Source organism: Oryctolagus cuniculus, chromosome 7 (assembly GCF_051225735.1).
Source record: "Oryctolagus cuniculus isolate XC-2025 breed Fujian yellow rabbit chromosome 7, ASM5122573v1, whole genome shotgun sequence".
Lineage (NCBI taxonomy): Eukaryota > Metazoa > Chordata > Mammalia > Lagomorpha > Leporidae > Oryctolagus > Oryctolagus cuniculus.
The window spans coordinates 81350754-81374567 of record NC_142873.1 but is presented as its reverse complement, the minus strand read 5'-3'; the positions used below and the strand labels follow the sequence as shown (position 1 = coordinate 81374567).

At 44.7% G+C, this 23814-nt stretch overlaps 1 protein-coding gene across 15 annotated transcripts in view; it reads left to right on the top strand.

Annotated features, from left to right (window-relative positions):
* The window catches only part of LRRC8D (leucine rich repeat containing 8 VRAC subunit D), a 134018-nt gene extending 121431 nt beyond the window's left edge, over positions 1-12587 (top strand). For all 15 annotated transcript variants that reach the window (XM_051856259.3, XM_051856260.3, XM_051856258.3 and 12 more), the window contains one exon: positions 9617-12587. In XM_051856259.3, coding sequence (XP_051712219.3) covers positions 9619-12195 — 2577 coding nt within the window. In that variant the 5' untranslated portion in view covers positions 9617-9618 and the 3' untranslated portion in view covers positions 12196-12587. The remainder of the gene's footprint in view (positions 1-9616) is intronic.
* Positions 12588-23814: the final 11227 nt, after the last annotated feature.

Genomic DNA, 23814 nt, shown 5'->3' with positions numbered 1-23814 from the left:
CAACAAAATTTTGAAATCCATACATATTTTTCCATAATACGCATTTTCTATTAGCTTTAAAATTGCTTTTTAAACTTGTTTATTGAGAGACACAAAGAGCTAGGACTCCCATCTGCTGGTTCGCTCCCCAGGACTATGCTGACCAAAGTCAGGAACCAAGAACTCAACCCCATCTCCCATGTGGGTGGTATCAACCCAATTACTTGAGTGATCACTGATGCCTCTCAGGGTCTGTATTAGCAGGAAGCTGGCGTCTGGAGCCAGAGCAGGAAGTTGAACTCAGGCATTCTGATGTGCACATCCTATCTGGTATCTTAACTGTTAAGCTAAGTGCTTGCACCTTCCACAAACTTCTGTTACTAAGATCTGTTAGCTGTCAGATTCTTTTAGGGGCTAAACAGATCATTGCAATTATCCTCTGCTCATTTTATGTTTCCTCTGTGTTGCTTTCCCAGTAAGGACAGCTCTTCCTTATTTTAAAGTTACTCCCCTTTCCAATCCCCAGGTGCTGCATTTAGCATGCACAAATGTCCTATACATAGCCATGAAATGAAATAGTTTCTAGGAGAGGATTCTAAGCGGGGCCCCATAGGTACTGAAGCATCTGTGAGACTCAGTTGGCTTGAATTCATGATTAAGGGAATGCCGATTATAAGTTGTTGAAGCTCTGCAGTTGTAAACAATCAGCTGTGGAGTCCATTGAGTTAGAGCTTTTTTGGTATTGTTCCATAAGTAAGAGTTTATTTTCAAGTTCTCAGATGTGAGACAATTTTCAGAATTGACAGAAGAGGGCCGGTGCTGTGGCACAGCGGGTTAACGCCCTGGCCTAAAGCGCCGACATCCCATATGGCTGCTCCACTTCCAATCCAGCTCTCTGCTATGGCCTGGGAAAGCAGTACAAGATGGCCCAAGTCCTTGGGCCCCTGCACCCATGTGGGAGACCCGGAAAAATCTCCTGGCTCCTGGCTTCGGATCAGCACAGTTCCGGCCATTGCGGCCATCTGAGAAGTGAACCAGCGGATGGAAGACCTCTCTCTCTGTCTCTACCTCTCTCTGTAACTCTGTCTTTCAAATAAATAAAGTAAATCTTTAAAAAAAAAAAAAAAAAGAATTGACAGAAGAAAAATCAGAATTCACAACAGTGTACTAATATGTTTGTGTTCATTCCTAAGATATTTTGCCTTAGATCTATTAACATTTATTTAGACTTCTGTTCCTAATTAGCTTTGAGGCAAATTCTCTGTGAGAATAGCAGTACCCTTGGGAGAAACCCCAAAAGAGGTACTAAAATATACCTAGTGTAAAGTTTTTTTTTTTTACATTTCCCAAGTTCAGAATTTTCAGTAGTCAGCTTCTTTTAGGTGTTAAATGAATTATAAGAAGTCTTTGGTAGTAAGCAAAGTGGGTAGATTTTGCCAATGTGCAATCTGATATTGGAAGGTTTTATAAAACAAGTATTTTTGTTAATATAGTGCTTTTTCCTCCTTTAAAATTCTTTCACCTAATTTTGAGAAACCTAAACCAAGTAGTATTAGGAGGGATCTATTTTTTTTTTAAGGTTTGTTTATTTATTTGAAAGGCAGAGTTGCAGAGAGACAAAGAGAGGTCTTCCATCCACTGGTTCGTTCCCCAAATCCGCAACAGCCAGAGCTGGGCCAGTCTGAAGCCAGGAGCCAGGAGCTTCTTCCAGGTCTCCAACGTGGGTGCATGGGCCCAAGGTTTTGGGCCATCTTCTACTGCTTTCCTAAGCCATAGCAGAGAGCTGGATTGGAAGTGGAGCAGCTGGGTCTTGAACCAGCACCCATATGGGATGCCGGCACTGCAAGTGGTGACTTAATCTGCTATGCCACAGTGCTGGCCCCTGTTATTTTCTTTAACCATGAGAATTTTTGATATCTGATTTGGGTATGGTATGTTGCATGTGCATGGGTGCTTGTGTGTACATTGAAAGCTGGGGAACTGTTACTTGAGGTGACAGCATAGTTTATCAGCTCTTTATAAACTTACATGTGCTCTCTGACCTGTTTCAATGAAGCATTTGGGAATCTGATCTTCACCAGTTTCTTGGATGTTCTCACAACACCCAGTGTGACCAAGAAGGCTAGTGAGGATGATGACAACGATGATGATGATTATTTTTAGAGAACATAAAGCAATAAAAGGAAAAATTAGTAGTTGACTGGGTCAGAATTTTTTTTTTATTTGACAGGTAGAGTTATAGACAGAGAGAGAGACAGAGAAAGGTCTTCCTTCCATTGGTTCACCTTCCCCTTTTTTTGAGAACACTACAGAAATGAAAGGTCATGTCTGTGAAAAATTAAGTAGTTGATTTCTTAAGCCATTTGCTTCTTCAGGCAAAATCTCAAAGCTATTTGATTTCCTTATTTTATCAGGGCTATTGAAGATCTAGCACTGATGGACCTAAATTGAAGTTGTAATTTAGGCGATCATATTTTTTGTTTTGATGCTAGGCTTCTGTATTTCTAGTAATAATCTCAGTAATATCGGTTTTTTCGACAGACACTGAGTTACCCACATTTATCTAATAAATGTGAACAAAGCAAGATTTTAATCCATGTCTCCTGGTTATCAGTCTGGGTTGTGGTCTTTCTTTAAAAAAAAAAAAAAGAGAGAGAGAGATGTATTTATTTGAAAGGCAGATTTGCAGATACCGAGGGAGAGACAGAGAAAGAGATCTCCCATTTGTTGGTTCACTCTCCAAATAGCCACAGTGGCCAAATCCAGGACCCTGGAACTCCCTCCAGATCTCCATTTACTTGAGTCATGTGCTGCTTTCCCAGACACATTAGCAGGAAGCTGTATTGAAAGTGAAGCAGCAGGGACTAGAACCAGCACTGGTAAGGGATGCCGGTGTCACAGGCAGCTGCCTAACCTGCTGCACCACAACACTGGTCCCATTTCTTTCTAACATAATCTGCCACCTTCTAATATAAGTAACTTTAATTTAAATATCTTTAAGGAAAAATTGGGTAACAAAATTTTATCATCAATCATTTATTTCAGGATGATTTCAGTATGTACTTTGTGCAACATGCTATTTCATTTTTGGAAATTCAGTGATCTTCAGTTAAGGCTGAATAAGACAGGCCTGCTTGCTTCCCATGACTTTTTTGCATTCCAATTCAGCAGACATCTCTGGGGGCTAACTTTATACTAGACTGTGAACCGGGTGTCTTTTTTAATGTTTGATCCTGTAGGTGGGTGTTACTATCAATATTTTATAGTAAGGCATGAATGTTCAGAGAAGAATATGTAAAATGCTAAATATTTTCTTCAGAATTAATACAATGTAATGATAATAACATAGCAGTTATTTTAAAATATATTTGAACTTAAAATATAGTCTAACATGAATATGAATATTTATAATAGGCTACAACCATATCTGTGTTTACCATCCTGTTTCTGTTAAAAGGCAGTAAACTAAATCAAGATTGAGATCCAGTTTCAACATTTTAACAGTTTTATTGAGAAAAAGTTTACATACAGCATAATTCATCCATTTGCAGTGCACAGAAATCCTATATTTACAGGGTTGTCCAGGACTCAACTTCTTGGTTGTTGATTTGTTGATTTTTAAATTTTTTTTGAAGATTTATTTCATTGAAAGGCAGAGTGACAGAAAAAGAGATCTTCCATCCATGGCTGAATCCCAAATGGGCACAACAGCCAGGTCTAGGCCAGGTCAAAGCCAGGAGCCAGAAACTCTGCCCGAGTCTCCCATGTGAGTGGCAGGACTCAACTACTTGAGCCAGTGTCTGCTGCTTCCCAGGTGCATGAGTAGGGAGCTGGAATGGAAGCAGAGTAGCTGGGACTGGAGCTGGCACCTGTTACAGGATGCAGGTGTCCCAGGCAGTGCCGCAACACCTGCCGCTGGTTGGCTGAATTTTGAGCCTGGTTTGTTGAACCTTGTTTATTTGGTTATTGAGTTATTACTGGCTATCCTTTCAGATAAGAAAACAGCTTTGTAGTCATAAAAGAATTTAGATTCATTCCTTGTTATTTTCTGATTCAGCTCTGCCCCATCACAATCCAATCACTGTCCCCATTTCAGTTCTAGTACAAAAAGCTTCCTTGACTTCCATGAGAAATGTTTGCTTACAGGAATGTTAAGCTGATTTTTATCTGTGCCATCAACAAAGAGAAATTTTAGAATGTGAAATCCATTTCCTTATAATATGATTCTCTAAGTCCTTTGCAATGTACATACCATAGAGGAAAATCCAAAGAATACATGCATTAATATTTACTAACTGTGGGAGCTGGCACCATGACGTACTGGGTAAAGCCACCGCCTGAAGTGCCAGAATCCCATATGGGCGCCGATTCGAATCTTGGCAGCTCCATTTCTGATCCAGCTCTCTGCTATGGCCTGGGAAAGCAGTACAAGATGGCCCAAGTTCTTAGGACCCTGCACCCATGTGGGAGACTAAGAAGAAGCTCCTGGCTTCTGGCTTCGGATCAGCTCAGCTCCAGCCATTGCAGCCATCTGGGGAGTGAACCAGTGGTTAGAAGCCCCCTTTCTCTCTCTCTCGCTCTCTCTCTCTCTGCCTCTCTGTAACTCTGCCTTTCAAATAAATAAATAAATCTTTAAAAAAAAATACTAACTGTGCCTTCCTCAAATTAAAAAATGCAAACAAATCCCCTGATAACCACTGATGGTCATTGTGAGTCCTTATCCAGGACTTAATTTTTTTTTTTTTTTTTTTGACAGGCAGAGTTAGAGAGAGAGGTGTTCCTTCTGTTGGTTTACCTCCCAAATGGATGCCACCCGAAGCCAGGAGCCAGGTGCTTCCTCCTGGTCTCCCATGCGGGTGCAGGGCCCAAGCACTTGGGCCATCCTCCACTGACCTCCTGGGCCACAGCAGAGAGCTGGACTGGAAGATGAGCAACCGGGACAGAATCCAGTGCCCCAACTGGGACTAGAACCCGGTGTGCCGGCGCCGCAGGCGGAGGATTAGCCTAGTGAGCCACGGCGCGGGCCGATCCAAGACTTAATTTAAGACGGGATTCAGAAAGCTAGGTGCCTCTCTCCTCTCATTGACTTGACTGCACAGTAGAAAATCACTTGAGAATCATGCTGTGCTTTATGAATATGTATTTAATCTACTTTATATACACAACCACTCAATATGTGAAAAGTAACTCATTGTCAAAGTGCTGCTGCATCTTTAATTCAGTTAAGAATTCAGTCGCTCCCTGGGAGTACGGGCATCGGCCTTCCGTCGTCATCCCAGTTTGGGTGAGTAAAACAGGATAACAGACCATTTGCTCATTAATTATGTTCAAGATAAGAGCTGGCTGGCAGTGCAGGCAGGTCCTGGATTCCTGCTGTGTGGCCTGGGCACTCTGTTAAGACTGTATTTGTCATCCATGTCCTACTTTCCATCCCTTAGCGTAGATGTAAGATGTGCTGTCTGTGTATGGTCATACTGGACTAATACTGGAGTAATATTAGAATTACTCCCAGTTCCTCTAATATGTAATTTGTCTCACATCTCTGTGCTTTCACAGTCATTATTTCTTCAGTGGAAACCGTATTCTCCCCGCCCCCTTGTCTCACCTCTTCTTCACGTCTTAGCTGACAAACCCCCTCTCCCGTGAAGTGTTGTGCAGTCGGGTGTTCTCTGTCCTGGGCCTGTCCTGTACTTGGTATTAACTAGGTCAGAGCAGTTTTCTTACTACATTGCAATCACACCCTGACTACTTATTCCCCGTCAGACAGGAAGCTCCATGAGGGCAAGGACGAGTTAGACCCTCTCTGCCCTCATCTCCAAGGTGCCTGGTGCATGGCTCGTGGTTTTCTTGAATCCTAAGTTTATGTCACCAAAGGTGGCCTTGGGATAGTGGTGATTACATAATTTCACTGCTGTACCTCGTCAAAGCCTAGACAACAGTGAGAAACTCCCTCTTTCAACTGCTCTTAGCCAGTACGGCCATTGAATGTGAGAGGTTTGGAGATGAAAGATTCTGTGAGCGCTTTTACTTAATTAGTTCAGAGAGGTCATTTATGCTTTTTCTGCCTCCAATTTCCTCATACTGCTGGCAACATTAATACCTAAATCACTAGGCTACTGTGAAAATCCATTTAGAGCATATATAGGAAAACAGTTTGCAAACTAAACCACTGAAAACATGAGAGAGAAAGGAGAGGCGATGTAATGTGGATGAAAGAGCATATGGTTTGGCCTTGGATTGGATTTTAAATCCAGATTCTATTACTTTTGACTTTTGGGACTTAACTTCTAGGAGCCTATGTCTTCATTCAACAGGGGTCAATAACAATATTTTGGCAGCGTAGAGAAACATTGTGAAGGGCAAATGGGATTCAGGCAATGTTCTACCTGTGTTCGATCTGAGTACGGTCTGCTTTTTCTAGCCAGAACTTTTGTACATTGTGTGTTCCTACCTCTACACACACTTCTCTAAGATTGATCCAGTCCTTTGTACTGAGAGCAGACCCTTCTGAGGGGACAGGGAGATGATGGGGGAGACAAGTTTCCCTGGCCGGGGCTCTAGGTGGCCAGAGCCTCAGTCACAGCACACAAGCTGGAGCTTCTCTTACCTTTTCTTTTAAGATTTTATTTATTTATTTGAGAGGTAGAGTTACAGAGAGAGAGAGAGGGAGAGACAGAAAGAAAGGCCTTCTAACCTCTGGTTCACTTCCCAAATGGCTGCAAGACCAGAGCTGATCCAAAGCCAGGAGCCAGGAGCTTCCTCTGGGTCTCCCACATGGGTGCAGAGGCTCAAGCACTTGGGCCATCTTCCACTGCTTTCCCAGGCCATAGCAGAGAGCTGGATCGGAAGTGGAGCAGCCGGGACTCAAACTGGAGCCCATATGGGATACCTGCAGGCAGAGGCTTAGCCTACTACACCACAGTGCTGGCTCCTTACGATTTCTTTTTGAAACTTTTTATTGACGTAAAAGCATACACACCAAAAAGGCACACCCTGTAGCCACATCATTCATTCTCATTGCTGCCTAATATTCCATCTTGCAAATATACTACATTTCCTTTTTTTCATTCTACTATTGATAACAAGTAGATAGCTTTCAGTTTGGTGCTATTACAAATCAAATATTGCTGCTCTGAGCATTCTTCTCGTTCTTGTTTTTTGGTGAATGTATGTGTTTCTCACAGGGATATATGTGGCAGTGGAATTGCTGGGTCACAGAATACGCATGTGCTCAGTATTCACTGGTAATACCAAAATGCTTCCCAACATGGTTATGCAAACTCACACTCCGTGTAGTGCTCCAGTTCCAGTTGTCCCCACATCCACTTACTAATATCTGTCTTCAACTGTAAGAATTTTGATGGATTTTTATATTAGGAAGCAGTTTGGAAAGGGAGCTATTTCCTTATCCCACAACACCTACAATTCTAAATGTTCATATATCTATTTTCAAAAATGCACTGTAGGGGCCGGCACTGTGGCATAGCAGGTAAAGCGGCCGCCTGCAGTGCCAGCATCCCATATCGGTGCCAGTTCAAGTCCCAGCTGCTCCACTACCACCTCTCTTCTATGGCCTGGGAAAGCAATGGAAGATGGCCCAAGTCCTTGGGCCCCTGCACCCACATGGGAGACCCAAGAAGAAGCTCCTGGCTCCTGGCTTCTGATCAGCATAACTCCGGCTATTTCAGCCGTCTGGAGAGTGAACCAGCAGAAGGAAGACTCTTTCTCTCTCTCTGTTTAAATCTTTTTTTTTTTTTTTTAATGCACTCTGGGTGAAAGCAGAGAACTGTATTGAATGTAAGAGTTCTAGCACTGTGCCTAGCATATGGAAGGAAGGTGACAAATAATACCTATTACTGCTGTTGTTGGTACTATTATCATTCAGTGCCTCCCATGTTCCCTGGGAGTGGGAGAGGGGTATGGTGGGTACAAAGAATAAGATGTCTCTGCCCACCAGGAGCTCAAGACTAGGATTGGAAAAAGATTATTATTCAATAGCATGGTAGGAACTTGAGGGAAAGTAGTGCTTGAGTTGGGACTTAAAGAATCAGTAAGAGTTTAACAGAAAGAGTAAAATGGCAGTGCGCTGGGAGAAACACAGGGCCCTTGGTGCGAGTGGCAGAGCCTACGACCTCCTGCAAGAGTTCACTAGGCTGGAACTGTTGCCTGCTGTCCTGTTACTCAGCCTTGTCACCTGCAGCACTTACTGCAGGAAAGAGGGGGGCTGAGCTGGTGACCCTGTGTGAAGTTACAGAACTCTATGGTGTTCTCTGCCACCACCTCTTCACTTCTCCATCCCCTGGGAAAGCGATCAGCTTCTTCTGCCTTCAAGGATCAAAGCCTGTCCCAGGTACTAGGTACTTAAAAAAAATACCATTAAAACTTTAACAGCTGTAAAATAACATGGTTACAAGAATCCCTCAATTTATCTGCTGTGTGGTCCTTTCTTTTTATGTTAAGGCGTAAAGTTTTTATTCCTGCACGGGCACAGTTTGCTCTGTCATGGCAATTCAACTTAATAAAACGCTGCACTGCTCAGTAACTTAGGGAGTCAGTAAATGCTCTTGAGGAAGTTTTATGACATCAAAGATGATGATCAAGATCTCACACATTCTTCTGTTGTGTTTCAGGCGTTGGAAATATAGGCCAGGGAAGGACAATGGACATGACCCCTGATCTCATTGAATTGACAAATGTAGTAGGGGATCAAACAAGTAAACAAACTGTGATAAGGACTGTGCTGGGCTGAAGTACTGAGTCCTGGGGGGAGGGGGGCACACTGGAGAAGCAGCTGATGAGGGTTCAGGGATGACGCCTTTCTGGAAAAGAAGTCGGAATCCTGACAGCTTTGTCACAGGGAGTGGGCTGTTCCAGCAGAGGGGACCATGTATAGAAAGGACTGAATGCAGAGAGAGTGGCTTGCCAGGGGCACTAGAAGGAGTAGCCAGGCAAGGGGTTTGGAGAAAGGCGTTTTAACACAGAACACAAAGCAGGTTGGAAGATGGATTGGAGGAGGTCAGGACTGGAGCCAAGGAGACCAGTTGTAATAGTGAAGGCATAAAAGACAGGTAACCAGTGTTCTCAGTACAGTGACTTCTCTCTCTCTCTCTCTTTTTTTTTTTTTTTTTTTTTTTTTTTCCTTTACAGGCAGAGTGGACAGTGAGAGAGAGAGACAGAGAGAAAGGTCTTCCTTTTGCCATTGGTTCACTCTCCTGGCCGCTGCGGCCGGCGCGCTGTGGCCAGCACACCGTGCTGATCCAAAGGCAGGAGCCAGGTGCTTCTCCTGGTCTCCCATGGGGTGCAGGGCCCAAGCACCTGGGCCATCCTCCACTGCACTCCCAGGCCACAGCAGAGAGCTGGCCTGGAAGAGGAATAACCGGGACAGAATCCGGCTCCCCGACCGGGACTAGAACCCGGTGTGCCGGCGCCGCAAGGTGGAGGATTAGCCTAGTGAGCCGCGGCACCAGCCAGTACAGTGACTTCTAAAACTCTCTTCGCCCACAGTCCTCCAACACAGTCCTCCTGGCTTCTCTAGAAGTCAGTACCGCGATTTGGAGAATAAAGAAAAATCCTATTAAAAAGAAAGTATCGTGTTGCCAAAACTACTTTTAATGTCCTTTGTTTTCTTGTTTTCTAGGAATGTTTACCCTTGCGGAAGTTGCTTCACTTAATGACATTCAGCCAACTTATCGAATCCTGAAACCATGGTGGGACGTCTTTATGGATTACCTAGCGGTTGTTATGTTGATGGTAGCCATCTTTGCAGGAACCATGCAACTTACCAAAGATCAGGTGGTCTGCTTGCCAGTGTTGCCGTCTCCTGTAAACTCAAAGGCAAACATGCCACCAGGAAATGCGGCCGTCACCACCGACATCCCGAAGACGGAAGCAGCCGCTAACCGAGACCAAGATGGGAGGACGACAAACGAGCTTTCCTTTGGCACCTCTGCTGTGACACCTGACATACCTCTCAGAGCCACATATCCTCACACAGATTCCACAGTTCCAAGTCAGGAGGCAAAGAAAGAGAAGAAAGATCCAACAGGCCGAAAAACCAACTTGGATTTTCAGCAATATGTATTTATTAATCAGATGTGTTACCATCTGGCCCTTCCATGGTATTCTAAGTACTTTCCATACCTTGCTCTTATACATACTATTATTCTCATGGTCAGTAGCAACTTTTGGTTCAAATATCCCAAAACATGCTCAAAAGTAGAACATTTTGTTTCAATATTAGGAAAGTGCTTTGAATCTCCTTGGACTACTAAAGCGCTGTCTGAGACAGCATGTGAAGACTCAGAGGAAAACAAGCAGAGAATAACAGGTGCCCAGACTCTACCAAAGCACGTGTCTACCAGCAGCGATGAAGGCAGCCCCAGTGCCAGCACCCCGATGATCAACAAAACAGGCTTTAAGTTTTCCGCTGAGAAGCCTGTGATAGAAGTTCCCAGCATGACCATCCTGGATAAAAAGGATGGTGAGCAGGCCAAAGCCTTGTTTGAGAAAGTGAGGAAGTTCCGCGCCCACGTAGAAGACAGTGACTTGATCTACAAGCTCTATGTGGTCCAGACAGTTATCAAAACAGCCAAGTTCATTTTCATTCTCTGCTACACTGCGAACTTTGTCAACGCGATCAGCTTTGAACACGTGTGCAAGCCAAAAGTTGAGCATCTGACTGGCTACGAGGTCTTTGAGTGCACCCACAATATGGCCTACATGTTGAAAAAGCTCCTCATCAGCTACATATCCATTATCTGTGTTTATGGTTTCATCTGCCTCTACACTCTCTTCTGGTTATTCCGGATACCTTTGAAGGAATATTCTTTTGAAAAAGTCAGAGAAGAGAGCAGCTTCAGTGACATTCCAGATGTCAAAAATGACTTTGCGTTCCTTCTGCACATGGTAGACCAGTATGACCAGCTGTATTCCAAGCGTTTTGGTGTGTTCTTATCAGAAGTCAGCGAAAATAAACTTAGGGAAATCAGTCTGAACCACGAGTGGACGTTTGAGAAACTCAGGCAGCACGTCTCTCGCAACGCCCAGGACAAGCAGGAGTTACATCTGTTCATGCTGTCGGGTGTGCCTGATGCCGTCTTTGACCTCACAGACCTGGATGTGCTAAAACTTGAACTGATTCCAGAAGCTAAAATTCCTGCTAAGATATCTCAGATGACTAATCTCCAAGAGCTGCACCTCTGCCACTGCCCTGCAAAAGTTGAGCAGACTGCTTTCAGCTTCCTCCGCGACCACTTGAGGTGCCTTCATGTGAAGTTCACTGACGTGGCTGAGATTCCCGCCTGGGTGTATCTGCTCAAGAACCTGCGAGAGCTGTACTTGATAGGCAATTTGAACTCTGAAAATAATAAGATGATAGGACTCGAATCTCTCCGAGAGTTGCGGCACCTTAAGATTCTCCACGTGAAGAGCAATCTGACCAAAGTCCCCTCCAACATTACGGATGTGGCTCCACATCTTACAAAGTTAGTCATTCATAATGACGGCACTAAACTCTTGGTACTGAACAGCCTTAAGAAAATGATGAATGTCGCTGAGCTCGAACTCCAGAACTGTGAACTCGAGAGAATTCCCCATGCTATTTTCAGCCTCTCTAATTTACAGGAACTGGATTTAAAGTCCAATAACATACGCACAATTGAGGAGATCATCAGTTTCCAGCATTTGAAACGACTGACTTGTTTAAAACTATGGCATAACAAAATCGTTACCATTCCTCCCTCCATCACCCACGTCAAAAACTTGGAGTCACTTTATTTCTCTAACAACAAGCTCGAGTCCTTACCAGCGGCAGTATTTAGTTTACAGAAACTCAGATGCTTAGATGTAAGCTACAACAACATTTCCACGATTCCAATAGAAATAGGGTTGCTTCAGAACCTGCAGCATTTGCATATCACCGGGAACAAGGTGGACATTCTGCCAAAACAGTTGTTTAAGTGCGTGAAGTTGAGGACTTTGAATCTGGGGCAGAACTGCATCTCCTCCCTCCCAGAGAAAGTTGGTCAGCTCTCCCAGCTCACTCAGCTGGAGCTCAAGGGGAACTGTCTGGACCGCCTGCCAGCCCAGCTGGGCCAGTGTCGGATGCTCAAGAAAAGCGGGCTTGTTGTAGAAGATCACCTTTTTGACACCCTGCCACTTGAAGTCAAAGAAGCATTGAATCAAGACATAAATGTTCCCTTTGCAAATGGGATCTAAACTGAGATAATACGTGCACATCCATGTGCAGGAGCAACTTCCTAGATTGCAAATGCTCACGTACAAGTTATTGCAAGATAATGCATTTTAGGAGTAGGTACATCTTTTAAAATAAAGCAGAGTGGGTGCATAGAAGGCTGATGGATAGAGGACTTAAGCGAATGTTCAATGTGTGTGGTCTTTAAGTCATTCATTTCCAAATCTTTTTTCTTTCTTTCTTTCCTTCTCTCTTTCTTTCTTCCTTCTTTTTCTTTTGGGGAAATGGTAGGAACAATTATAATCACTAATCTTGGTTCTTTTTAAATTGTTTGTAACTTGGATGCTGCCGCTACTGAATGTTTACAAATTGCTTGCCTGCTAAAGTAAATGATTAAATTGACATTTTCTTACTATGCCGCCTTTTTGAGGTGTCTTGATTTACCTTGCTTAATTGGGGCAATATTACTTTTAATTCAGACCACTAAAGCCACATCAAATGTAAACATGTAAATTTACCTTTGTTGAAATATTGATTCCTGTTATTTAAAACACCTCAAATAAGCACTTTTTGTGACTGGTACAGCTGCTTCTGAGAATCCCATTCTATAGATTGCTGGGGTCTTTTTTTTTTTTTTTTTAAAGAATAAAAGCAAGAAAAAAATAAAACAGCACACCCCTTAATCATAATTTTTTTCCCTAGTCTGGAGTTCTGATCATTTAGCATATTTTTCTACCAATAAGATAGGGTTGCTAATAAACAGAAATTTTAAAAGAGTTATCAAATTAAGTCAACATAAAAGTTCAGTGCCTTAATGATTAAATAATGTTCCCGTGTCTCTGTCTGGAAGACAGCACAACTTCAAAGCAAGTAGCGTTTGATTTCTTGCTCTTTTCACGGTGTTGTGGTTCTGGCAGTGGGGAGTGGGGAATAGGCCTTATGATTCATTCAGTTGGAAAACTCTTGACTTTCCCCATTTATTTTAGTGACAAGCTGTATTTCCTGTGTTTGTCTACAGCTGGGAGGGCCGATGTCCAGGAAAATCCTGGCAGAATACACTTCTCAGATTATAGTTTTCCTACTTATCTAACTTATAAAATGCCTAACTTGGAAAAGAAAATAAATAAACTCCTTGTCACTTGTTCAGGTGTCGTTGGCAGGTGTTTCCTGGGCTTCTACAGGAATGCTTTTTCAAGAGACGACCACCGCTTGGCGCTCTGGCTGGCAGAGTGGTGCCCTCCTCAGGCTTGCACTCAGTGGAACACTGAGCGTCCTCTGTCGCTCCCCAGCACAGCTTCAAGGATTTTGCACAGAATATGGAAAGATAGTCTCATATGCTTGATTCCGGAGATACTGCCTAAGGCCAATGAAGGTGACTCTCAGCCTGCTGGAAAACTTGTGAGAACTGAGAAGTGTTGTCAATAAAAGAAAAGGCTGGTGGGGCGTTTGCTATAGCAATTAAGATGCCTCCTGGGATACCCACATCCACTCCCTATTCCACCTTCCTGCTGATAGACTCCCTGGGAAGCAGCAGACTGGTAGTTCTCTGCCACCCCATGGAAGACCCAGACTGAGTTCCTGGCTCCTGGCTGTAGCCTGGCCCAGTCCCAGCTGTTGCACTCATTTGGGGAGTGAGCTAGCAAATGGAAGATCTCCCCCTGTCTCTGCTCTCTTGCTCTCTCACTGTCACACTTTCTCTCACTCTTTGCCCCCTCTTTCAAATGATTAAATAAAAATGTTTAAGTTAATGAGAACTAGAGAGACTACAGCTACTGTCACTATATTAAGAACTGGCCCAGCTCCAGCATCCTAGCCATTCCTTCTTCCCAAACGCTTGTAGTGGAAGATTTAGCCTATAAAATCCCAAGTTTAGGAAAGCAGAGGACAATAGCAAATCAAATCCATATATGCACGTGCCAGTTCTTTTCAGCATTCAGTAATGTATTCACTGGCATTGATTCTGCACCTGCTCTTGCCTAGCCAGTGCAAGGAACTAGGGGTTTAGTGTCAGGAAAAATCACAGCCCCTGGCTATCTGTGTTGTGGGCTAGGCTGGTCCTAAATTAATTTTCCAGTCTCTTGCCTTTTACTTAGAGAAGAAGTCGAAGTACAGGCACAAACACAGCATGCAGTGTGATAGGCTTTATTTACAAAGAAAAAAACACACAGGCACATGAAGGCTTTATTGAGGGAGAATGGGCCGAGAGATAGGCCAGGGTAGGTAAAGGGGAATTATCAGACCCTGCTCTGCTCATCCTGAGTCCCCAAGGAGGAGAGAGCGAGCTTCCATTCTACCTTGCTTTTTATGAGCTTATAAAAATGAAAGTGTTTATGTGGCACCACCCCCATGTCCTGGGTAAGAGGAAGTACCGAGGGGTCCCCTGATTGACAAGTAGGTGAACATGGCAACACACGGGGAGGGAGTTGTGGCTTCCAGCTCAAGAACTTAAAATTATCTAAGCTTTTCCCATGTCATCTGGCGCTTTATAGCCAGCTGGGGAAGAAAAATACTGATTATGGAAATGATAGTCATGATTGACCGCTGTTGTGGTATAGAAGGCTCCCAAATGGACGTGAGTGCATAGTGGCTGGGGTGGGGTGAGCTTGGCTAAGAGCATCAGGAAGCCTTGTGTGAAAGCTGCCCGTGAACATGCCTGGACATCGCCCCGCCTCCAGCCATGCAGGGCACTCTTCGCCCTGCTGAAGAATGCTGCCCCTGAAATGCACAGAGCGTTTTGTGAAGGAGGCCACCCTGGCTCGATGGTGGAACACACAGGCCGGGTCTTAGGATCTCTGCTTTACACACGAGGAACCTTGTCATCTTCTTTTAAATCACTGTTGAAATATGGCTGGCATATAAAAAGCCATACATATTTAATATATACATCTCTGTGAATTGTCTTCCTTTCTTAAAACAAGGGCGTGTTGTCTTCTGCCTTGCAGAAGTTGCACGGCATGCTGGCTCACCATGCTTTTCATAGAAAAGTCGTTCTGTGAGAGCTGGGATCTGTGTGACACCCCCAAAGCATGGCTGCTGGCAGCTCTGCCCATGCGCCCAGTTCCTAATCAGTATGTGCGGTTCAGTTGAAATCAACTAGCTTTATTAATAATTTCAATAGCAATATCTTGAAGATCCTTGCCGTCTATTCAGATAAGAATTCTGAATATCAGCTTGAATAAAGCAAGCGACATGGTAAGTTCTTAGCATTTATTCAGTGAAAGAAATACACCGGAAATGAGGGCTTTATTTAGGGGAGAAAGAAATCTAGAAGCATAAACGGGGTCCATACCAGGCAGAGAGCAGGCCAGGAGCCACATGGAGCAAAGCGTGCAGTTAGGAGCAGCCACAGGTAGCGTAGTGTGGGCCAGGAAGCAGAGGGAGCAGTCAGAGGTGCGGAGGTGTGAAACAACGGGCAGGGCCCAGGCACTCCAGGCCTTTATTCACGAAGGCGAGGTCAGCTAGGGGCCTGAGTTCACACAAGCGGCAGGGTGAAGGCATGGTCTCCAGCTCACAAATCTAATCAATTTAATCCTATCTGCCTGCCTATATCACAGTCACTTAGAAAGATTGGTATTCAATGCCTTCAAATGGGCACCTTTTACCTTCACCCCATCTGAGGACTTCAGCAGCCCTTAATGGTGTCCTTGAATTCTGAAGAGTTCACAGTCAGTTGATTTAAATGCCACATTCCTTTACACTGTTTGCAAAAGGCAACATTCTAAAGGGGTTTTCCTGAGAAGTGCTGATTCATTTAACAGACTGTTTATTTAAATGCACAGACAACAGCTGAGGGAGTTGGGGGCCCAGCGTGGGTCAGCATGTGTCCTCAGGAATTGATGCTGGCATCCCATGCAGCAGGCATGCGTGGGAATGAGGTACATTACGATGTACAGGTTTTGACGTCGCCGTGTTTTCACATCTTTCCCCAAAGTCCTTTGAGCAGCTGTGGGGAGAAAGTTAAAGTGTCAAATGAGCCATGTGTGGCTGAGTCCCACGAAGGCTGAGGGGACCTTGTTTGCTGGTTGCTGCTTGCTGTCCCCCCACTACACTCATGTTCTCTTGGCCCAACAGAGAGTTCTGAGAGGCGAGCTCTGAGGGACCCCATGCCCAGGAGTGGAGGAGCAGCAGTTTCTTGATCCGTGTGACTCCTGCCTGTTTGCTGTTTTCCATGCATACGGGGAAGGATCATGTTTTACATTTTATTAACATCTCCAGCTCTTTGTCTTCCCTGATCTCTGCTTCAACCATTAACCAAACTCTGAGTTCCGGAGGGCAGCAAACTGGCAAGTGCCCTGGGGCGCTCCCCTCAGCGCTGTTGCCATTCACCTTGCTGAGGACAAGCCAGGGTGCTGCCTTCTTGCTCAGACTTCGGGCAGCCTCGCGTCTGTAAGCCCTTCTAATAAAATGGCCCCTTTATTGACTCAGTCCCCAAATAAAGGCTGGGCTAACAAAGAGCCCCTTTCATGAAAAGGCCAGGAGAGAGGACTAACTGCTAGAAAGCAGTTTTTCAAATGTCCTATAGCTTGTGCCTTTGACACATGAAGGTGGGCCTGTGTGGCTCCCCAAGGACAAGTGCACAGACACTCAGGATGCTGTCTGCCAGGCCGGGGGCAAGGCTGAAGTCAAAGGGGCAGAAGAGCAGCAGTCTGGGAACCATCTGTATGAAATCTGGCCCAAAGCGACTGTACTGCCCTGAAAATCAGGGGAAGGAGCTCCTTTGCTTAGACTTATTTTTTTATTTGAAAGAGTTATAGAAAGAGAGGGAGAGAAAGAGCACTTGGGAGCTAGTTAGAAGTGCAGGCTCAGATCCCTTCCTAAATGAATTCAACCCAAATCTGTATTTTGAATGTTTTTAATTTATTTAAGGCAAAGAGAGAGAGAGCTCTCATTTGCTAGTTCACTCCCTGGATTACCACAACAGCTGGGGCTGAGCCAGGGTCAGGCCAAAGCCAGGAGCCTGGATCTCCATCCAGGCCTCCCACATGGGCAGCAGGGACCCAAGTTGAGCCATCACCTGGTGCCTCCCAAGGTGCATATTAGGAATGGAGCTGGCACTTGGACCCAGGCATTTAACTGCTACACCAAATGCCTGCCCTCGCCCAAATGATATTGACAAGGTGATTTGTGGGTGTATTAAAGTGTGAGCAGGCAATACCCAGGAAGAACAAGTCAGCAAGCCATCACCGGGGCATGGGAAGAGAAGCATGCAGGTGATGGGTGTTTCCATCACCACTAGGTTCTGCCTCTCCCATCAGCTCCTGCTGGCTCCTGTTGGGGAGGAATTGCTCACAGTGCTCATGGCTCACACTAACTTCCATGCCCCAGCTTGGCAGTTGTGCCATTCATGTCACCACAGCAAGCATAGGAAAGGGTGGTGTCGCACTACCACTGTTCATGCCTTGACAAGGTGGCTGGTGATAAAGGTGGGGTGTTGAAGGTCCTCTAGCTGTCCTCACTGACACAGGCACTTGTGCTAAGCCCTTCAGCCATCAACACCCCCCACATGCCAGGCTAGCTACACAGCCCCATTCCACTGTTTAACCTTTAGGCTGGGTTTGGTTTAGCTGCTGAAAGCTCAACCAACCATACGATAACTGCCCATTTCAAGCCTCTTCTGAGTGCCCCCTGGGAAGCTGCCAAATAGCTCAGCCTGCAAATTGGCTGGAGTCGTTTCAAGGGAAGACCTGCCCAAAGGAATCACACAGGGTAAGGCACCGCTGCATAAATCATGTGAAGAAACACATCGTCGACTTGCCAGTGAAACAGTAAGTAGCAGTCCATTTCAATGTCATTCTGCCTGGATGGAAAACTCTTCAAGATTGATCTCCAAGGGTTGAACTCAGACCTCTCCTACAGCTTAGAACCACAGATTCTATCTGGCTTGTAGTTGGGGTGGAAACATCTGGTCACCACCCTTCGTCTTCTGCATTGGTGATTAAATCACTCAGCATCTCCTCTTCCCCAGGATGTAGCAAAGATTATGTCAGCAACATGCCAGGCACTCCCTGGAGATAAACAGTGCATAGTAACAGTTGGTATTAATCCATCATCCAAGTAGGCAGGAAGTTCAATCAAAGACAGCATTTTCATCTTTGCCTGAGAAGTAGCTGACAGATTCAAGCCTACCACTTATCAATCCTAAGAAATGGCTATTCTTTTTTATTTATTATTTGTTTATTTGAAAGAGAGCGAGAGAGAGATCTTCCATGTGCTGGTTCACTCCCCAAATGGTTGAAAATCAGAGCTGGACTGATCTGAAGCCAAGAGCCAGGAACTTCTTCCGGGTCTCCCACGTGGGTGCAGGGCCATCTTCTACTGTTTTCCCAGGCACATTAGCAGGGAGCTGGATTGGCAGTGGAGCAGCCAGGACTTGAATTAGTACCCATATGGTATGCCAGCGCTCAGATAGAGGGAAGCTTAACCCACTATGCCACAGCGCCGGCCCTGTAACTGCTATTTTTTTGAGAAGTATGCATTTTCAGGTTTCCATTTCTGAAGGTGGAAGAAGGCATTAGGAAGTGGAGTGGATAATGGAAGTAGCAATAATGATAGCTCCAATTCTGTGCCCAGTGGGCACTTGTCCTGCTCACTCATCACAACAAACTGGGGAGATGTGAATTAGCCACATTTTACAGAAAAAAGGAATTGAGAGATTAGACAATCTATCGAGGATCATCCAGCCAGCAGGAGACAGGAACACTGTTAAATCAGACAATATATATCTCATCTCTTTTAAACCTCACAAGGCCACTAACAGATAGGCATGATTCCCCTTTAGATGAGCAGAGATGCGTGGAGACTCGGGCTAACTTGTCTTGGGTTTCACGTGGAAAGTAGCAGGTTCCAGTCTCAAACTCAGCCATGCCTATGGACAATGCTCGTGCTCTTCCCCTGAACTACACAGCAGATGACTGGTGCTCTGTCAGCAATTCACCAAGATGTTTTGAAATCTGTGTTGACATCTGGTTACATAAATACGCCCCGAGCTAGGATTTTCCTCCATTCTTTAGCATTAGCGAGAAATGTTTGCTAGGTCCCAGCATTGGTCCTACGGGTCAGGACTCGACAGTCGTGAAAGGGTAATGCACCCAAGGGAACGTAGTTACTCTCCCTCTCCGGTCGTTAAAGGCCTGCCCGTCTGCACTCGCGGTCGTTTACTCAGAAATGAGAAAGCTCTGTGCCGCCCGTGCGATGCAGAGTCAGTGTGTGGAGAGTGACATTCAGCAGACCCAGAGAGGCGGGCGCAGGAAAACACTGGAACCTACACGGGGCCCCCGGGCAGATGTGACTTTTCTTTCTAGCGTGGCATTTCCAGCACGGGTTCTCAGGCTGTGACCAACCAGGCGGCGCCAGGCGCTGGCTTCATCCTGACCTTTGGTTTTCGCTCGATCTCTTTTTCTGTTGATGGTCACTGTTCTCTTCCGTCTGGGCTAGCACGACAGAGATTTATGGTCTGTGGAGAGGAAGAGCCCAGTTTCACACAGAAGAAAACTGCTTAGCATGGAGACAGAATGAAGAAAGTTGAGGGAGCTCACATCCCCACCCATCCGGGTCCACGAGTACCCTGTCCAGATTGGCATTGCAAAGCCTCCAGAATGTTTTATTTTTTATTTATTTTTTATTTCTTTGATCTTCCTTCCCTCCTAATACCTCACCTTTGATGAGCTCATTTCCTGTGTGAATTTTAGCTGAAATATCTATTGCATTTACAAACCATTTGCGTGTTTTCTATCTTCGGCCCCTTAAACAAGTGAGGAGAGTTTTTACAAGATAACCCAACTCATGTAATCATTTTAGCAGGAGAAGTTTCTCATTCAGCAGGACTAAAATTAGAATCATTACTGACCAAGAAAATCTGCTGGAGGCAAAGAAAGAATTTAGAGGAAGCCAGGAAAGGGGTGGGAATGTTTTAAAATATTATAAACAGTTATTCTATTATTTACAGAATAAAATTAGCCCAATGACACATTCTAAGTATGGCCTCGGTTCTTCCACCAGCCCGGGCTATAGCCAAATGAAATAAATGTGTACTCAATTGCCATGAGCTGGGGTCTCTTACAGTAGCTTTTAAGATTGTGAGAACCACTAAGTTAACTGTGCTCATACTGAGTTCTTCGAGGCTAAAACCCTCCTAATTATATGAAGATAAATTAATATTCTTGGCCTAAGACTTAACTCCCTGTGTAAAAACAGAGTCTGCAGCCAGCAGCTTCAACACCTGCTCTTTGTCATTGCAACCAAGAAGCTGCCCGGGATGGGGGTTAGGGGTCAAGCCACTGGTACTGCCTCCTTAAAGGTGAGGTAGTGGCCAGAAATGAGCTTTCGCTTCCTCATTTGTGCAGTGGGGTTAATGGCAGTGTTTGCTTCACTGGCTGCAGAGCTACGAAGAGGAAATGAGCTAGCACATATGAAGTGGTTAGGACATTGCTGGGCATGCTGACTGCTTAATGCATTCGTGTGGATTTCAGCAATATTTTGAAAATATTGGGGCCATTTTTTTCATCAGCAACATTAAAAATAAACCTGGAAAATGTAAGATGATGCTACTGCTAAGGAAATAATACCGCCCAAGTAAGAACTCATTGAGGCTGGCACTGTGGTGTAGTTAGTGAAGCCGCCGTCTGCAGCTCTGGCATCCCTTGTAGGTGCAGGTTCGAGTCCAGGCTGCTCCACTTCGAATCCAGCTCCCTGATAATGTGCCTGGGAAGGCAGCAGAGATGGCTCAAGTGCTTGGGCCCCTGCACCCACGTGGAATGAAGCTCCTGGCTCCTGGCTTTGGCCTTGTTAATGAAACCAGTGCTGTATCATCTGAGGCACCATCTTAAGCCTCAGGCACCATTTGAGAAGCCCGGCCTGACTTAGCAGAAATCGGGTAACTGGATAGCCCAATCATACATGTTGCCTTTACCCTATCAAGTGGAATTTACTGTTCTCATTCCCTCATTTCTGCTAGACTTTATAAGATCCACTCTTATAGTGTAGGGTGCTGTTTCTCTTGTGTGTGGAGAAGCAGCCTCGTCAGCCAACAATACATTTTTCTCTTATTCCAGGGTTTGCTGTGTTTCGTGTTGACCTTTCAAGCCTGGCCTAGGTCTGATTGTTGTGACCATTTGGGGAGTGAACCAGCAGATGGAAGATCTCTCATCTCTCTCTCTCTCTTTCTGTCTCTCCCTCTCTCTCTGTAACTCTGATTTCAAATAAATAAATCTTAAAAGAAAAAAAAAGAAATAACTGTGCTTTTCTCTCTTTCAAAAGACAGACAAATCATTAGTGACTTAATGTTTCACAAGTATTATTAATGCATTTATTAATTTGTTTATTTTTACTTAGCAAATTGGAGTAATCAGATATTGTCATATTAAGAACCCTCTTTACTTGGTTATGATGATTTCTAAGTAGTTCTCTAAACTTGGGTCAGATTCAATGATTCATCTGGCAAGAAGGCCAAGGAGAGACTTCCAAAAAAAATATGCTAAAAACTCTGTCTTAGGCTAATTTATTGAGTCTTTAATAAGGAATATTGTTTGTTTTTGTTGTGCAGGGAACAAGGGATTTGTTGCTGGGCTGACCAGTGTTTTGTATTTCTTCTTGGTCAACTTGACAATTGTATTAAGACTGGTCAGCAGGACTAACAGTGTTTAAGTTTTTTAATCTGTGTAAGAAGATGAAAAGATGGGGCTGGCGCTGTGGCACAGTGGGTTAAAGCCCCAGCCTGCAGTGCCAGCATCCCATATGGGCGCCAGTTCAAGGCCTGGCTGCTCCACTTCTGATCCAACTCTCTGCTGTGGTCTGGGAAAGCAGTAGAAAATGGCCCAAATCCTTGGGCCCCTGCACCCACGTGGGAGACCTGGAGGAAGCTCCTGGCTCCTGGCTTCGGATCAGCTCATCTCTGGCCATTGCAGCCAACTGGGGAGTGAACCAGCAGATGGAAGACCTCTCTTTCTGTCTCTCTCTCTCTCTGGCTCTACCTCTCTCTGTAACTCTGTCTTTCAAATAAATAAAATAAATCTTTAAAAAAAAAATGAAAATCATCTCTAGAACCACAGAGAGTTGGTCATTTACTACCTTTGAAGAATTCATTTCAAATATTACATATGTGTGTGCCCTATTTTAACATACCTGATCCATAAAATGCCAAGTTTACAGAACAGGACTAAAGGGATAATCCTTTGCAAAACAAAAGCTATCTTTCCTTCTATTCATCAGGGTTAGCTCCTCTGGAACCAGATAAAAGTGGTTTATATACAGTGTTTAAGTCAGGTATCCATTAGTTACAGCAAAGCACGCCTTATTACCCACCCCAGCTGGCCTTCGGCACATTTAACTATTCCTCCATTCCTTTTCCCCTCAAAGAAGCAGAGAAATGCAAATTGGAGTTTTTACAATATAATTCATAAGGCAACCTTGTGCTTGCATTTTTTAAAAAAGATTTATTTATTTATTTATTTTGAAAAGCAGCATGACAGAGAGAAGGGGGGAACAGAGAAAAAGAAGGAGATCTTCCATCCACTGAAGCACCCCCTGCCAAAAGCTACAATATCCAGGGCTGGGCCAGGCTAAAGCCAGAAGCCTGGAACTCCATCAAGGGCTGAAGCACTTGAGCCATCCTCTGCTGCCTTCCCAGGTGCGTTCACAGGGAGCTAGATTAGAAATGGAGCAGTCAAGACTTGAACTGGCACTTGTATGGGATGCTGGCATTGCAGAGAGTGGAGGCTTAACCAGCAGGACTACTACACCAGCCCCTGTCATTGCATTTTTAGCTCTGCCACTCTCAAGTCATAGATATAAACCATGATGACATGTAAAGTGTTATCTGAGTCCCTGTGATATCTTGACCTTACTTGAAGATTTGACCTCAATTGGTTACATTTTAAAACTAGAAACAGACCATAAGGTAGGCAGGGTAACTCTATCAGATTTGCGCTGTCTTATTACATGACCCCGTTCAGAAATCATTTGTCTCAACAACAAAAGGAGATGGGAATGTGGAGGTGGTGGGAAGAATAACTGAAGGAAACAGACCAGCCGGTTCACTCATTACTTCAAGAACTCTGCTTAAGCACCTATCCTGTATAAACCAGGCAATATGCTAAGCTCTGGGACAAATCAGATGACCGTGACCTTGGAAGGTGTCAATGCATGCTGTCCTGCTTTCGCCCACTCTCTGCTCTCTGCCCCTGTCTCTTGCCAGGCGTCATATTCTACGGACGTGCCGTTGAGAGTGGGAGTACAGTGCAAAGAACACACGAGGATACGCAACCTCAAAGAAGCCCAGTGGTGGATTCTGGGACTCATAATTCACGTTGGCTGCAAGCTCTTCTCCCTACCCTCTTATTGCTCTCTCCCCGGAGCCCCTTTCTTCTGTACCCACCTGTTGGGATTAAATGATACAATATGTACTTGTTTGCTTAGTCTTAGGTAGCCTTTAAGTGTCCTCATTACAAAACTAAAGTAACTTGTGTTCATCATTACACAAAAGTCAAATATGACAGAAATGCATATCCTTTAAAAATAATGCCATCCCATTCCTCAAAACTTGCACTGATTTAACCCAGAGTTCCAGGCTGTCTCAAAATGGCCTGCCAGTTTTTCACACACCCTCACCTCTCTGGCCCTCATTTATTGGGCTCCGATATCTCAAC